The 17895-nt window shown below is 34.3% G+C and overlaps 2 protein-coding genes and 1 non-coding gene across 3 annotated transcripts; 1 reads left to right on the plus strand and 2 right to left on the minus strand.

Annotated features, from left to right (window-relative positions):
* Positions 1-4037: 4037 nt before the first annotated feature.
* On the minus strand, positions 4038-4198 carry LOC148573067 (U1 spliceosomal RNA). The gene has a single exon (XR_015906746.1). It is a non-coding gene; the product is annotated as a U1 spliceosomal RNA (small nuclear RNA).
* Positions 4199-12445: 8247 nt separating this feature from the next.
* On the plus strand, positions 12446-14248 carry LOC107626850 (uncharacterized). Its single transcript, XM_088505654.1, has one exon. It carries the CDS (start codon positions 12446-12448, stop codon positions 14246-14248), a length of 1803 nt encoding a protein of 600 aa, XP_088361780.1.
* A 1181-nt stretch (positions 14249-15429) lies between these two features.
* LOC148573068 (serine/threonine-protein phosphatase 7 long form homolog) lies at positions 15430-17383 on the minus strand. The gene is made up of 4 exons (XM_088505656.1): positions 17318-17383; positions 16150-16892; positions 15981-16068; positions 15430-15747 (listed from the first exon to the last, which is right to left on the minus strand). Exons 1-4 carry the CDS (start codon positions 17381-17383, stop codon positions 15430-15432), a joined length of 1215 nt encoding a protein of 404 aa, XP_088361782.1.
* Positions 17384-17895: the final 512 nt, after the last annotated feature.

The following is a 17895-nucleotide window of genomic DNA, read 5'->3' on the forward strand; positions in this document are numbered from 1 at the left end:
ATCTTCTCTTAGTGACTAAGAGTTTTTTGTATTTAGTGAGAGATCTTTGGTTTAACATCCACTTGAAACATATTTTTATATAAGTATATAACATATACATATATAAGGTACGGGTTAATCGGGTAGGGTTGAGGCTCAGCTCACACCTTACCCGACCCGCACGAGAACCTTACCCGCTGCAAATCGGCTTGGGTCGAATTGAATACCTGCGAATAGGGTGCATGTTGTCACTCTTATAATTAGGGGTGGCAAACAGAAAAGCCGTCCCGCCTCGCCAAAAACCCGCCATCCCGCTCCGCTGCCGCCTAGTGAGGCGGTTCTGAATTCCTCCGTCACCCCACCTAACGGCGAGCTGCGAGTTAGCGGGCCAAGCCAGCCAAATCTTTTTTTTATAAACCATTAAATATTAAACAATATATATAATTTCACAACTATTTCAATAAATTTATAATTTCTAAAGATATAAAAATATTATAATTTTTAGGAAAAAAGACATATAGGTCCCTGACTTTTTAAATTTTTGACAAATACATCCCTGACAAAATTTAAATACAAAAAAGTCCCTGACTTTAACGGAGGACAATTTAGTCTTTCCATCTATTTGCCTCTCATACACCAAACGGAACTGGCTGACGTGGTTGAAACGGTGTCCAGGTGTCCGTTACGGTGTCACGTTGGAAGGGGAATAAAGTTCAAAGGACAAATAAGTCCTTGACGTCATTTTGCAAATAAAGTTTGAAGGACAAATAGGTCTTTGAGATTTTTTTTTTCATTATACTTTTATTATGCTTCTATTATGAGAATTTAGTTTATGTAGGCTAAAAGTTGTTTTTTTTTTTATAAAAAAAAAATTAATTCATATAGGTCGAATTGATTATTTATTTTATATGGGCGCCTATCCAAAAATGGATTAGCACTATGACTTTTAATTTAAATGGTTTCAATTTCAACCAATCTGTAGTTGATAGTCAAGGTCGTGTAATTAACACCTGGGCTGATATTCTTAATATCAATCCCGGTATCATATAAAAAAATTGAATAATACTTTTAGCATTTCTAAGAAATAATTGATTAAATAGTTGAAATAGTTATAATTCCATTCACTATCTTAACTGAAAAAAATCTATAAGACTGAATTACCTGGGAGGCTTGCGCCCATAAGAAATCGCGGAGCCACCCATTAATGGTAATGGAACTCTGCCCAAAGTTTCTATAATATTTACATTTACACATTAATAGACTCTAATCAAATAATATTCAAATTAGATCTATATTATAATGTAAAAAAAAATATTTATGTTATAGATTGAATGAACTGCTTGTATTTTGAAATCTAGTTAACTTGTTGTATTCTGCAATTTAAATTATTTGTATTAAAATTGCAGAAATTGGACTTATTCTGTTTTTACTTTTTTTCTTAAATTGCATTAATTCAGTTTTAGTGCATTTGTGTATTATATTAGAATTTGTTAAATTGCATTAGTTCAGTTTTCATCATACCAGTGGCATTAGTTAGCATCAGTTCATTTATACATCAAGTTAGCATTAGTTCATTTGTGCATCATTCATGTATTAAGTTAGCATTAGTGCATTTGTGTATTATATTAGAACTAGTATTTTTATCCATAATAACATTACGAGAATAAATTTTTTTTAAAATTATAGTTCACTTTGTTCTAACAGTATAAATTATACATGACACAAAAGATTTATAAAATCAAACTACTTTTACAAAAAAGTCATAAGTTGACAAAAGTTTCTGACTAAGAAGACCAAAATATCTGCAGATAAACAATTAAATAATAAGATTTTTAGTTATTATTTTTATATGAAAAAGTCTAATTTTTTATTAATAATTAATTTTAATATTCGTTATCTAAAATTTAAAATAATTTAATGTGTATACTTTTACATTTAAAATATTTTAATTGTAAAAAAATATCGAATGACATATTTTGATTTGTCAAATTACTAATATAAAATATAATTATATATAGAGTAAAAATAGTAGAGAGAAATATAAAAATAGAGAGAGGTAGATGAGAGAATTTAGGAAAGGAGTTTATTAATTTTGAAAAAAAAAATTCTCAAGGACCTATTTGTCGAACTTTATTCCCCTTCCAGCGTGGCACCGTAACGGACACCTGGACACCGTTTCAACCACGTCAGCCAGTTCCGTTTGGTGTATGAGAGACAAATAGGCGGAAGGACTAAATTGTCCTCCGTTTGTTAAAGTCAGGGACTTTTTTGTATTTAAATTTTGTCAGGGATGTATTTGTCAAAAGTTTGAAAAATCAGGAACCTATTTGTCTTTTTTCCTAATTTTTAAATTCACAAATATTAAAATCTTTATAATTATAAATATATAATAAACATAATTATAAACCAAATTTTTTGAAATAAAATAATAAAATCAACATAATCCAAAACAAAAACAAAATATATAATTAAACATCTTTAAATTTATAATCAATCAAATATAATTTAAAACATCTTCAATCATCATTTTCATCATCTTATAAATCAATAACATAATCCTTTTTTGGCAGATCCAGTCCCATGATCCTTTTTTGGCAGATCCAGTCCCATGACTTTCGACCCATTTGCCATCCTTACCTATAATACACCCTAAATCCTGGCACACGCCCCTGTAAAATGCTCCCTTTCTTACTGGAATATTGCCAAGTATCAGCAAAAAAGTTACGCAGATAGAATCTCTATCTCTGCACCAACTTGGTTCTATACGCTATAATTGACCTAAGAGATATAGCATTTATATTAATATATATGGAATTATTTTAAGTGTATTCCGAAAAAAAAAAATCATTTTTACACAATATCATTTAAATAATAATATTTAAAAAATATTTTAAATAATCTAAAATTATTTTATTTAATATTTATTAATTATTATTAAAATAATATAATTTGATATAATAAATATATAATTACGCAGATAGAAACTCTTTAAGTTCAATAATTTCTGATATTTTTATTCATTATTGAACTAACACAAATTAAATTGTCTTTTATGTCTTCAATAAATAAGTTATTGAACTAACACAAATATCAAATTATTTTTAACAAATAAGTTTAATTAATTCTGAGGGCAATTTACGCATCTAAATTGTTTGACCCTCAATATTACGTAAATACATTGTTTCCAAATTTAATACGTAAATGCATTGTTTTACTATTTTATGTAAACCGCTACTGGCAGTAGCGGTTTACAGGTGTGCATAAACCGCTACAACCAGCCGCAGTTTATGTGTGAGTGTGAGTGTAAACCGCTGCTGCCAGCAGCGATTTACGTGTGTGTGAGTGTAAACCGCTACTGCCAGTAGCGGTTTACGTGTATGTGTGTATACTATTTAAATAATATTATAAATAAAAAATTTAATTTATCATTTCACAATATAATTTAAAAAATATAAATATGCATGTAATAAATTTTTTATTTGTATTTATTATTAAAATGAGATTAAATAGCAAATCAAAGAGTGAGTACTTACAGAGTACTAAAATATATAAACTAAGACTAAATTTTTTTTTATCTTCATCCCTTCTAAAACTCATGAATGATAAACTAATTTATTTTTAGTAAAAAATTTACTAAAACATACACTTTTTCTTTAAAAATGACTTCATTTTTTATCCATATAAATCATATGATTGCAAAAAATATATACTCCGTTTTCTTTCTCTCAATTTTTTTGTAACTTAATTAATTTAGCGATTTCTGTGAGATTAGAAAAAAATTTTTTGTAGTTTATGCGATTAGAAAAAATTAAAAATTTTTTTAATTAGAAAAAATTAAATATTGTATTTCTAACATTACCATTTAAATAAATCTAACATAAAATAACAGACACATATATTATAATTAATTACCACCCTTTTTTTGGGTGGGCCTATGACAACAACATATGGTACAACCTATTCAACTACATTCATATATTTTTTTTTTTGGTAACTAACTACATTCATATATTTAACCCTAACCACTTTCAGTAGGATAAAGTTTAGACTAAAATTGGACAGGGGCCGCGCGTACGCAGGCCCCCACTACCACAAATTATGATGTAGGCTCCACCACTTGGGTAGACCTTAGACTGGCACCCTTCCTTGGTGCAATGGAAGTCACCAACCTAGGCCATGGGCCTTTATGATCACCCATTGACCCCATCCAGGTAAGTAATTTGGAATCGTTGTAGTGCCTTCCCTTTTATAAGCTTATTGCAGGCGTCTTCCACACCCATTCTCCGATGTAGGACTTCAATGCCAGGCATCTTGCCTCATCTCATGCCTCGTGCTTTTGATGTAGGACTTGAATGTTGTTTCATTCAATGAAGAAATTGGAAAGCTGGATATTTGTCTCTAGTTGAAATGATTCAACAGGTAATAGAACATGGAAAGTAAACTTTATATTCCAAAAATTGGAGGCATATTCAGAGGATGGAAGACAAATGGACAATGTTATCTTTGCCAAAACCATTTCATTGATAGCAAGAAGGATAGAAATTATGAATAGCTCCACAAATAAGTCGATCCAAGAAAGAAAGTTGAAGAGACCATATAGTTGAAGCGCGGAGTAAGATGATGAATCAAGAGGAAGCAGCAAGAAGCGAAGTAGTTGAAGAATGAAGATTTGAAGAGAACCATTTTCAATTTATTTTGGGTGTTCTTGTATACCAGAAAAACTAATCAGAATTGTTGAATTGCTCATATCAAATGCTTCATGGGAACTATGTTCTGATTAAAATAACAAATAAATTGTACTATTATGATTGTAGAAGCAAATTCATATTTTATTGAGGAGTTTTATCGAACACCAATCTTCAAAACCATGTAAGATTTTTTTGGTGTCTAAACCATGTAAGATTTGGGTGAATAAATTGAATGTTCAAAGATGTCAAGTTTTATTAGCAGTAACTAAACAATGTAAAGTTAGAATTAACAATGTTCTATTTAAAGTTCAAATATTTAATTAAGATGATAAAATAAATTGTACTATTATGTTAGCTCCCTCTTTGAATTAGGAAGAGAAATTTCAAATTGAACCAAGTTTAACATTAATTTATTAATTTTTTCTACTCAATACAATGACTAAGTATTCCTATTTATATTTCTAACAAATTCTAATGTGCTAACCAACTAATTAAGTAGCCCAATATTAGTTGAATCGTAACAATACTTCCCCATCAAAACAACCTTGTCTACAAGATTGATAAAAAAGAAAAACACTCTTTAAATTCTAATTACTGTTAATTATAATTATTTAAAAAATTATAAAATAAATAATTCTAAAGCATTATTTTTAACCTACTACATATAATACAAAATTATCTCCAGGATCTCAAAATTTAAGATAATATCCAACTAAAGTATAATAAACTTGTTGATTCTGCCCTCAAAACTCAAACAAATAACTCTTAATTGGCCTCAATATACCTTTAGCAAAATTTGTCGGTGAGTTTTAGTCCGTTAACAAAAAATATTTTGTTGACTTCACCCGTCAGGCAGGTAAAATTTGGGATTGCCATTGGCCCATTAAGGTCAATAGGGGTCTTGAATGAACATCTTAATTCTTGACCAAAAAAATGAACATCTTAATTGAAGTGCAACCCTTCTCTCCTTCTTCATTGTTGTTTCCATAGTGCCAAATCCAAGAAAACCAACAAGAAGCTCTTGCAACATCTTGCCGCCACCCCGTATTCGTAGTCGTTAACACCCCTTCCTTGCTCACGCAACCTTGTCCCCTGGCACTCACGTGCACCGTTCCTCACCGCCCTGTCATTCCTGTCATCGTCATCAATGTCACCACCACCGAACGCCACTGCTGAGGACCCCATGATAAAAGCGGTTCTGCTTGAATCTTTGAACGTTGTTCTGATTTCCCCACTATTGTTGCGATCTGCCACTTTCTTTGCAATTGTTTCAGAACGTATTTGAATTTTCTTATGTGCAATTTCTGTTGATTCTTCTTGTTGCTATTATAGTTGAAATTCAAAAATGAAATCTGATTTTTTTCTTCATCAATTTCATATTATGGACTCCAATGAGTTATAGCTCAAATGGCATAGTTTACCCATACTCAATTAAGAGGTTGCGGGTTCGAGTCTCCTATCTTTGGTAAAAAAAAAAAAATTTCATATTATGGACTTGAGTTGTGAACTGATCTTGTGAAATTGAATTTGTGATCTGCTGTTGGAGTTGTCCCTCAATTGCTTGTTGAATCTGAATTTGCATCGATTTCGGCCTCTTTTTTTCTTGAATTTCTATTGATGCTGCTGCAATTTCTTGTTCCGTTGATGGCTGAGATTTGGTTGCTTCTTGATCCATTTGTGGCTGTTGCTGTAGTAGGAGTCTAGGTGTAGCTTTAATCACTTCCCACTTAATCTCCCAGTCTTCTGCATGTAGATTTCGGTAACTCCATAGTCGAAACCATGTCAAAGAATGACCGGAGAAAGCACTGGAAACTTATAATAATCTTTGTGCTCCGGAGTGCCTCTAGCGCCCCAAAATTATCCGGCTAGGATGGACCATCTATAGCCGTTAATTCCGTTGAACATAGGGAGGGTATACCTGGCTTGAGTTCCTTCTACCATGAAAGCACCAATGTTAGCCCCCTCTGAGTTAGGGAGAGAAACTTTAAATTGAACTAAGTTTAATATCAATTTATTATGAGTTCCTTCTGCCATGAAAGCACCAATGTTAGCCCTCCTCTTTGAATTAGGAAGAGAAACTTTAAATTGAGCTAAGTTTAATATCAATTTATTAATTTTTTGTACTTAATATAATGACTCAGACACTCAGTACTCTTATTTATATTTCTAACAAATTTTAATGTACTAACAACTAATTAAGTATTTCAATATTAGTTGGATAGTAACATATTTTGATTGTAGAAGCAAATTCATATTTTATTGAGTGAGATGACATGTTCTCTTTTATTCATTTTTCCAAAAGATAGAAAAATTAATTAAAAATAATCAAAGAAGTAAATTACAACTCATTTTCATTAATTATTTTTCATTTTCATCAAAATTTTTCTGATTTTCTGTCTATCCAATTTTTTATATGATCAAATCAAAATTCTTTTATTCAAATTGATATCTATTTATGTATAAATGGTAACAGAACTAACAAATTCAATTAATTAAATAAAATATATATCCAATCTAAATTTTGTTATCATGCTTTTATTTTTTAAGATAATTTCAATCATCAAATTTTATGTGTTTATCATCGATTATACTTATAAAATTCTTTATTCTAATTTATCATTTATGTTTTTTACCAATTTGACCATAATCTTAATGTTTTACATGTGAACTGTTTCCTCTGCTTGGAGGGGTGAGTTGTTTCCTCTACTTGTAGGAGTGATTACGGATAGCGGGTATTTATTATCAGTTCGAATCTGAATCGAACCAAATCTACTTGTAGGGGTGGTGATGGGATTTGAGATTAAAAAGAAAAAGAGGAGTGGTGGTTGGGTGAAGGGGGTGGTGTGGTGGTGAAGATAAGGATAATTTAGGAATTTTAGGTAATTTTTTAGTGTTTGGATAATTTTGTTGTGCGAAATCTATATTTCATTGATACAAATGGTAATTTCCTTTTTCTATGGGTAGATATATCAGCGTTTTCAACTTTCATTGGTAGAAATAATAGTTTACTCTTATAATTATAATAGATAAATATACTAAATCTTCAATTCTTGAATGATTCAATTTGTTTCACCTTTTGAAATAGATAAACGAATATACGCTCCAATTTCTTTAGGAGTATAATGAAAAGCCAAGTTGAATAAAAGTTTAAATGTGACCATTTGAAAAAATAGGATAAAAGATTCATGATTCAACCACTAAAATTGGGAGTCCAATTCACATTTAACTGCAATTGAGTCAAAATTAAAAAATATTTTTCTAAACATAAAAAACTTAAGAGTACTGAAAAAACCTTCTTCCTATACCGAGAATTAGGAAAATACAAGTGTATTAACTCGTGTCATGCACGTGATAAGATTGAAATTGTAATTTTAAATTATTTTGTTAAGATTAATTTAAATTATAATAATTTGATTAATAAAAATATAACATGTTATGTATTATTTGTTTTTTCTTAAACTAGTGTTAAATATATTAACTCTAAAATAGTTATTAATTGGTTTTAGTAATCTATTTTTTTTCAATAAATTAAACATATATACTCAATGTGATCATAAATAACTTAATAATACTTAGACTCATCAACAAATTTTTATATGTTGTTTTACTATCAAGTAAGAACATATCAAAATTAACTCAAAATAAATAATAAATTATTAGAGAATTCTAATGCACAAAATTCTCTAATAAACAATAATAATTTAAATCTACTAAAAAACAACTCAACACTTTTCTTTGATGCCTGCAAAACATATACATGAAATAATATTATATCAATGTTAGTATACAGTTTTACAATCATCGACCATATTTACTATACATGACTCCTTCTTAAAAGTTATTCTATACACGTGTGCAGTCGGAAGATAAATTACTGGACTTTATTTTATTTTTCTAAATTATTATAATTATGCATTATTCATTAAATGCTAATTGTAATATTGTAATATAATTATAATAAAGATATTTTTCTAAAATAAATTTAGAAGAGAGAATAGTACTTTCATTTTGGAGGGAAAATAAATTTATGAGGAATTGACACCTCACTTTTATTAGTTGATAATGTATTAAATATTGATTTTATATAATTATAATAAATATATTTTTCTAAAATAAATTTAGAAAAGAAAATAGTGATTTTATTTTAGAGAAAAAATGAATTCATGAGGAATTAACACCTCACTTTTATTAGTTGGAGAAAGAATTCAGTTTTAGTATATTTTGTCATTATTATACATTTTTCTCTAATTATATATCCACTGTTTTCTTTTCTTTGTTTCTGGGTTTAAAATCCAAATTATTGAGTAAAGAGTATAAAATTATTGATTAAAAAATACTCTAAATAATAAAAAATTCAAATTAACTTTAATATTAAATTCATTAATACGATTTTAATTTTATATAATAGTTAGAAAATAGATTAGTAAAAGCAAATGGAAGAATGGCTTTAATTAATATTTGATAAAATATTCATTTAGAATAATTAAAAAATATAAAATTTTGATATTATTAAAAAAATATATTTTTATGTTAAAAAAATTATATTTAAATAAAATATTTATAAAATATAAAATTTAGAGTAACATAGCTTCATAAACATTAATCATTAATCAATTATGAACTAACATAAAATTATAATATAATTTATTTATGAAAAATAATCAATAATTAATATTAATAAATATAAAAATTATCCAAACACTTTGATTAAAAGTATGAGTGGTTAATTATTATTCATTATTAATAATATTTTGTTCATAACAAAAACTGAAAATATAATTATTCAGATTTAGATTTTAGAAAAATAAACGTATAAGTAACAAATGATCTATTTTATCATGTATATTATAAATTAATGAATTAAACTAACTGATGTAATGAATTATAATTAATTAATTGGTATTAATTATAATAAATTATATGATATTTAAAAAAAATAAAATGAATAAAAAAATAAAAAGAAATAGAAGAATAGAAGACTACAATAAAATAAATTGAATGTAAGTTTTTTTTTTCTTTTTACAAATTTTATATCACATCTGCTTTAATAATAATAAATAAAAATACATCAACTTAATATCTAAGAGAAAATAATGAGATAAAATCATAACACAATTCTAAAATAAAAGTTTAAATTAAACCATAATATCATTGCACAACACAAATTAAAAGTAATTTCACACTACAATATACCACACAAATAGGTAAATGACTTAAGCTTAATTACGAAATTTTTTTTATTTATGCAAACATGATAACACCATGGTCTATAAATGCTTAATGGATAACATATCATATATTGCTCTGAATGATGAGCACGAGAGTTGAAGAGTGTGTGCTGATTTGTGTCCATAATAGTTGCCTTCTTGTGACGATGCCTCATAAGAAGAAAAAAAATTGTTGTAAATACTCAATGAAAGAGTAATTGGTAAATGAATGATATTTTTTTCTAGCATATATGGTCTTTTATAGTGGTAAAGTAAAAATGAAATGAATAAAATTTTGTATTTTTATATTAGAAATAGAATTTGATATTTATCTTAATAAAATTAAATCACTAATTAGTTATATTTAAATAAATAAAATAAATTAAATAAAAATATTTTTAAGAATTAATCAAATCAATTAATCAATACAAATAATTACTATAATTAATTTTATTTGATTTATTGAATTCAAAAAATAAATTAAAAAATAATTGATTGAATTAATTAGTTGATATAATTAATTTATTATAATTGATTAGATTTAATGAATTAAAAAAATAAATAGAAAAACATAGGAGACAATGATTTTTTTTAACTAAATTAATATGTATTTATTGTATTTAATCAGTATAAGTAACAAATCATCTATGTTATTATGTATCTTATAAATTAATGAATTAAAATAATTGATATAATAAATTATAATTATTTGATTGATATAAATTATAATAAATCATGTGATATTTAAATACCTAATCAAACCAATTAGTTGATATAATTAATTTACTGTAATAAATTGTATTCAATGAGTTATAAAAAATAAATTAAGAAATACGTTAAGAAGTATGTTACGCCCATCATAAAGTGGAGAAATTCAATTTTTATATAATAAAAAAATACATTCTTATATATGTTATAGAAATATGATTTGATTCCATGAACTTGCTTATTTTTTTTAACTTGCCACCTATATTCAGCATGAAATTTTAATTTTTCTAAAATAAATTTAGAAGAGAGAATAGTACTTTTATTTTGGAGAAAAAATAAATTCATGAAGAATTGACATCTCACTTTCATGAGTTGATAATGCATTAAATATTAATTTTATATAATTATAATAAATATATTTTCCTAAATTAGTATAATCACACATTATTCATTAAATGTTAATTGTAATATAAATATAATAAAAATATTTTTCTAAAATAAATTTAGAAGAGAGAATAGTACTTTCATTTTAGAAGAAAAAAGAATTTATGAAAAATTGACACTTCACTTCAATTAATTAAGAAAAAATATAATTTTAGTATATTAAGTAGAAGTATATTATTATTATTATTATTATTATTATTATTATTATTATTATTATTATTATTATTATTATTATTAGGGCAATTTACGCATCTAAATTGTTTGACCCCCAATATTACGCAAATACATTATTTTCAAATTCAATACGCAAATGCATTGTTTCACTATTTTATGTAAACCGCTACTGGCAGTAGCGGTTTACGTGTGTGGGTGTGTGAGTGTAAACCGCTGCTGGCAGTAGCGGTTTACGTGTGTGGGTGTGTGAGTGTAAACCGCTGCTGCCAGCAGCGGTTTACGTGCGTGTGTGTGTGAGTGTAAACCGCTACTGGCAGTAGCGGTTTACGTGTGTGTGTGTGTGTGTAAACCGCTACTGGCAGTAGCGGTTTACGTGTGTGTGTGTGTGTGAACCGCTACTGCCAGTAGCGGTTTACGTGTGATGGGCTGAATGGGGCTGCCTATATAAACCATAGAGGGGCCAAATGTGGAGAGGTAGAGTGTTATTCACAAATGGAGGGGGAGGATAGTTTTGTGGCTCTGGTTCACTGCTCTGGAAAAATTCAAAAGAGCAAAAGGCACGGTGTAAAATTCACAGATAGAGAACCGCTTAGTGTTTTTATCCGATCGTCGAATACGTTGGCCGAGATTAAGCAACGCATATTACGAAAGCTTGGTACGTGTGGGACGAAGTGGGTAAAAAAATTATTTTACAAGATTTCCATTGACGTTGTCTCAACTGGTGTGAGATATGAGACTTTCGTGATCGGGTCGGATGAAGACTTGCAGGTCTTGTTTCACTGCAGGCGCAGTTTTCCGGAGGTGAGGATAACTGAGCTGTTTGCGAAGTTGGAAGATGGTGTGGATAGCTCTGGAGCATCGGCACCTAATCCTCAGTCGACCCCAGCTGGTGGTGCATCAACATCGATGCCTGTGGTAGCAGTGGCCATTCCGAATGCGGAGCCCGAACGTGCTGGGGCTGTTCATGCATATATTGGTCATGTTGTTCCTGATTTTGAATGCGATGCCGGACCGAATCGAGTTGAGAATGCACTGTTTGACGATGATTTAGATGAGGAGCCTGTCGATATTGGTGGGGATAGTGATGATGATATTCCAAGAGGTGGACGTTCAGCCCATGGAGGTTCCGGTTCTGCAACACAAGAGTACCCTCCCCACCTCTCTTCTTTGAACTTGGAAGTCGTCGGCCAATAGCAGAATGTAGATGCAACATTCGATGGGCAGGGCATGCATGATGGGACACCTATGACTGAATTTCAGATTGGCCAATCTTTCCAGAGTAAAGAGGAAGCCGTGTTGAGTGTAAAAGATTACAGTATTCGGCGTGGAGTTGAGTACAAGGTTATGGAGTCTGACAATCTGAAATACCAAGGGAGATGTAAAGAGTTTGGTAACGGGTGCACGTGGTTGATTCGGATAGTCATGCGGAAAAGGAAGAGCACATGGGAAGTTAGGAGGTACAACGGTCTGCACACGTGTATGGCCACATCGATATCAAGCGACCACAAGCAGCTTGATTATCATGTCATTTGTGCGAGAATCTATCCGTTGGTTCGAGCTGATGCGTCGGTGTCGATCAAGGTGTTGCAAGAGGCAACGGAGGCGACTTATGGATTCCGGCCTAGTTATCGGAAGGTGTGGTTGGCGAAACAGAAGGCAGTAGCGCAAATATATGGCGATTGGGAGGAGTCATATGCTGATCTGTCTCGGTGGATCCTTGGGGTCTCATGCACGATGGAAGGTTCCGTTGCTCTACTCAAGACGTCCCCGGTTAGGGTGGGTGGCCAAGTTGATGAAGATAGAGTCTACTTTCATCGGATGTTTTGGACATTCCCTCCGTGTATTGAGGCATTCCGCCACTGTAAGCCGCTCGTTAGCATCGATGGAACACACCTCTATGGCAAGTATGGCGGGACATTGTTGTTGGCGATCGCTCAGGATGGTAACTCGAATATTTTGCCTGTTGCGTTTGCACTCGTGGAGGGGGAGAATGCAGAGTCTTGGTCGTACTTTCTTTCGAACCTTAGAAGGCATGTCACTCCACAAGAAGGTATTCTCGTGATATCTGATAGACACAACGGCATCAAGGCTGCACTAGAGTCTCCCGATAGTGGTTGGCAACCTCCACATGCTTATCGGGCATTTTGCATTCGGCATGTTGCTGCAAATTTTGCCCTCACTTTCAAGGGACAGGATGCGAGGAGGTGGCTGGTGAATGCCGCGTATGCGAAGACAGAAGCAGAATTCGACTATTGGTTTGATATAATGAGGACGGAGAACCCGGTCATGTGCGATTGGGCAAACAGAATGGAGTATGAGAGGTGGACACAGCACAAGGATGGGGGGAGAAGATATGGTCACATGACCACCAACATTTCTGAGTGTGTGAACTCTGTCTTGAAGGGCACAAGAAACCTACCAGTGACGTCTCTGGTTAAGTCGACATATCTCCGATTGGCGGAGTTGTTTGTTGTCAGGGGTCAGACGGCAGAGGCACAGTTAGGGTCCGGGCACCGGTTTTCACAGGCAGTAGTTAAGGCCATTGAGCGTAACCTGAAGGAATCGAGGTGCTTCACTGTGACTGTGTTTGATAGACATCACCTTGACTATACAGTGGCTGAGACGACGCCCACCGGCAAATTCTCTTTGGGTAGCTATCGGGTTTCTCTTAGGGATCGCACCTGCGATTGTGGATACTTCCAGGCGCTGCATTATCCCTGTTGCCATGCCCTCGCATGCTGTGCGCAGTCACGGCTAGATTGGGCCACTTATGTCGATGAGGTTTACACCATGTCTGAGGTCTTTAAGGTGTATCAAATGTCCTTTTCACCTTGTATTCCAGAGGGGCTTTGGCCACCATATGACGGGCCGACAGTGATCCCCGACCCGGGCATGAGAAGGGCAAGAGAAGGACGACCACGTTCCACCCGCATCCGCAACAACATGGATGAAGCTGACACCAGCCGACCTAAGAGGTGTGGTCTGTGCAGGCAGCCCGGTCATACTCGAAGGGTTTGCCCTCAGCGAGGTTCTACTAGTGGCATCTAGATCTATCATGAATTAGTTCGTTTGTATTAGTCTTCGTGATAAAAAGTGTGTCTATTTGTATCAGTTATGAGTTTTAAGTATTCTTCGACTAAATGTTAATGTTATTAAAAGTAGTTATTTATCAGTTTACTAGATATATCGTATTTTATTTCCGTTATAGTTGTACTTTCGTTAAATATAAAGTAAAAACTAACCAAAATAAAATTCATCCAACGACAATCAAAATAAAGTCCATCAACGTTAAAGTAAAGTAGAAAGTAACCAAAATAAAAGTCATCCAACGAGAATAAACATAAAGTGCATCGACATAAACATAAAGTAATAACTAGCCAAACTAACTGTCATCCGAAGAGCATACACATAAAGTCTATAACCGGAACATAAACAACATAACGAGAAATGAAAAACAACAACACATGGTGCTAATCATTGCGATCATCCCTAGCTGCATCATGAAAGTCACCAAGGAGATGAGATCCTGTCCCACATCGGGCGGGACGCCTGACTCGAGTTGGTCGGGCCGCCTGCTGTCCAATGTCATCACCTGGATGGTCTAGACCAACCGCTGACTGGGGGGTTCCCCCCATGGTGAACCACGTATCCAACGGGCTACCTGCAGGCACGTTCAAATCTACCACATACTCACCCTGATAATCAGCTGGCTGGGAATGCATATCCGTCATGTGTGGCTGGTAAGCTGCGGTCTCCAAATGCACCTCGGGCATCTGCGGCTGGTAAGACTGGCCACCAAACTGCACGTTGGACGTGCTAGCATCATCCCTAATCAAATCAGCAAAATCTGCGTAAAACCGTGGACTCACCAGCTGATCATCTAAATCCATAGTCATCGTCGGCGTCTCAGGCTGCGCATACATGTGAGAGCTGGGCTCTGGCATCGGAGAGTAAGATCTGCTGGTGAATGTCCCCCCTCCAGCCTGAGTCGCTGCGGTCCCACTAACTCCACCACCAAACTGTGTAGGATCCAGTGTTCTCCCGCGTCTGGCACTAGACCTACGAACACGGTGATCGACCTCAGCCCTAGCCTTTCCGCCTGCATCATCCTCCTGCATCGCATCATGTAACCATCGCCACTCTCTCCCGGTGTCCCTAGTACCAACACGACGGCGTCTCTCCACACGACGGTTATCCGGCATATCAGGTAGCTGTGATCTGCATGGGACCTAGGAGGATCCTCTCTGAAACGCCTCTAGAGGTATCTGGGTGCCTCTGGGATCCGCGAATGCAGCCCCCGGACTAAGGAACCGCTGAGCCTCGTGGAACCACCAATCTAGGTAATCAGCAGATGGGCCAGGATCTGCCACTCGATCAATAGAAATGACTGCATCAACTCGGTTCCCCCAGTGCAAATGCCAGACCTGATAGTAACGGGGGAACCACCTATCCCCTCCCCTCCCGTCCTTAGCATGCAGCCAGTCTACGTTCAAAGCGTCCTCGGGGATATGCTGTACTCCACCCAGCTGTGGAACAACCCTGTCAACCTAATGCCACTCGATGACCGCAAAGTATATCAAACTGGTCACCGCTCGCCATAGGCGACTATGCTCCTCTGTAAGTATCTCTGGATGGACAACGGCAAGTACATCAAGTGCGGAGTAGGGCTCCATACAATCTGAAATTTCAAAACTCATCATACATTACAAGAACAAGTATATATCTAGTCACATTTAGATAGCGAAGCAAAAATAAAAACTCTAACTGCTATAAAACTTACATCACGAGCGGTCAATCGATCCAATGCAAGCCGATACCTTATGACTCTCTGCTCCTTTCCATCGTTAGGAGGTAAGTAGGCAGACCACCTAAATTTAAGTCATATGAGACACAAACTACCATAAAAACGCCAAAGAAATTTGTTAACAGTAAAAAAACATAACACATACCTGGATGCCAGCGGGAAAGAGAAAGCCTCAAACCCTTCCGGCCTCAAAGACGGAAACCGCCAGAATATCCAACTCTGTAGCAACTGGAGCGGGCCCGCAAGATTAGTCACATTTCTGTTTGCTAACCGACACATGCATCGGTACAGCCATGCCAGAGCGGCCGACCCCCAGCTATACCTCCCCATGTCATCAAGGTTTGCCACAAATGGCAACCACCGTATATGTACCCGGTTCGCACTCTTGTCCCCAAATAACTGAGTCGATAACAGCATCATGATGTAGGCCCATGCGTAGATGCGGACAGTCTCCTCGCTCGCATCTGCTGGTAGCACCCTAAACCTATCGCGAAACCATGTAAAGTGTACTGTCATCTGCTTGACCTTATTCGGTGGAGGGCACTCACCAAATAGGTCCTCAAACCACTCCCAAGCTGGTCGGCCACCCTCCATGTATGTCTCAAACTCACCAAGGCAACCACTCACAGCCTCACCATCCACAGGCAGCCCTAGCTGGAATGCCACGTCCTGCAATGTCACTGTGCATTCTCCGAAAGGCAGGTGGAACGTATGCGTCTCAGGACGCCACCTCTCAACGAACGCACTAACCAGTGGCTCATCCAACCAGAACCATTCGCTGTTTAGCCTGGCCAAATGGTACAATCCAGCCCTCTCTAAATACGGGATGATCCTATCATGCAAGGGCATATTCTGTTGCCGTCTCACACTGTATATACACCTAGTGGGCTGCACAGAACAAGAAAGATATACAGAGTCCAATTAAATTCTCCTATCCTAAAAAAATTTGCCATAACTAACCGGATACAAATATATTAAACCATCAACAGATTCTCCTAAATAAAAAAAAAAAAAATTCCCTAGTCACGATAGGAAAAATAACATCCATACTTTAATAAATAACAGCCAGAAATGTTAAAATACTATAAAGCTTTAAAATTTAAAACTTCATGTCATACAAATACCCTAACCAAACTAAAATAATTCACTAACGTCAGCTATCCCTTTCCCTAACCAGTGAAGTAACATCCTAGCATGCGAAGCCTAATTTCAAACTAGAGGGAATAATCTATAAATTCTAGTTCGTCTACCTAACCTACCATTTTTCTGACTAACATACGCAAAGCCTAGAAAAAAAATAAATGTTAACTAACCTCGTCACCAATAGAACCGGCAATATGCGCAACACTGTTCAGTCGGTACAGAGTCCTGCCTGCCATGATAACTGGCCAGATGTCGCCGCTGAGATACCTCGGACTCGCTCACAACTTGCTCTGACCTCTCTCTAGAATTTCCTCTATCTAAAAAACTTCACAAACCATCTAAATGCATAATCCGCGGCTACAACCACGGTTTATATAGGCAATGCAACACACGTAAACCGCTACTGGCAGTAGCGGTTTACACACACACACACACGTAAACCGCTACTGCCAGTAGCGGTTTACACTCACACACACATGCACGTAAATCGCTACTGCCAGTAGCGGTTTACACTCACACACACACGCACGTAAACCGCTACTGGCAGCAGCGGTTTACACTCACACACTTCCACACATAAACCGCGGCTGGTTGTAGCGGTTTATGCACACCTATAAACCGCTACTGCCAGTAGCGGTTTACATAAATTAGTGAAACAACGCATTTGCGTATTGAATTTGGAAACAATGCATTTGCGTAATATTGGGGATCAAACAATTTACTAACGTAAATTGCCCTTATTATTATT

The sequence above is a fragment of the Arachis ipaensis genome, chromosome B2 (genome assembly GCF_059453495.1).
Source record: "Arachis ipaensis isolate K30076 ecotype BB chromosome B2, ASM5945349v1, whole genome shotgun sequence".
NCBI lineage: Eukaryota > Viridiplantae > Streptophyta > Magnoliopsida > Fabales > Fabaceae > Arachis > Arachis ipaensis.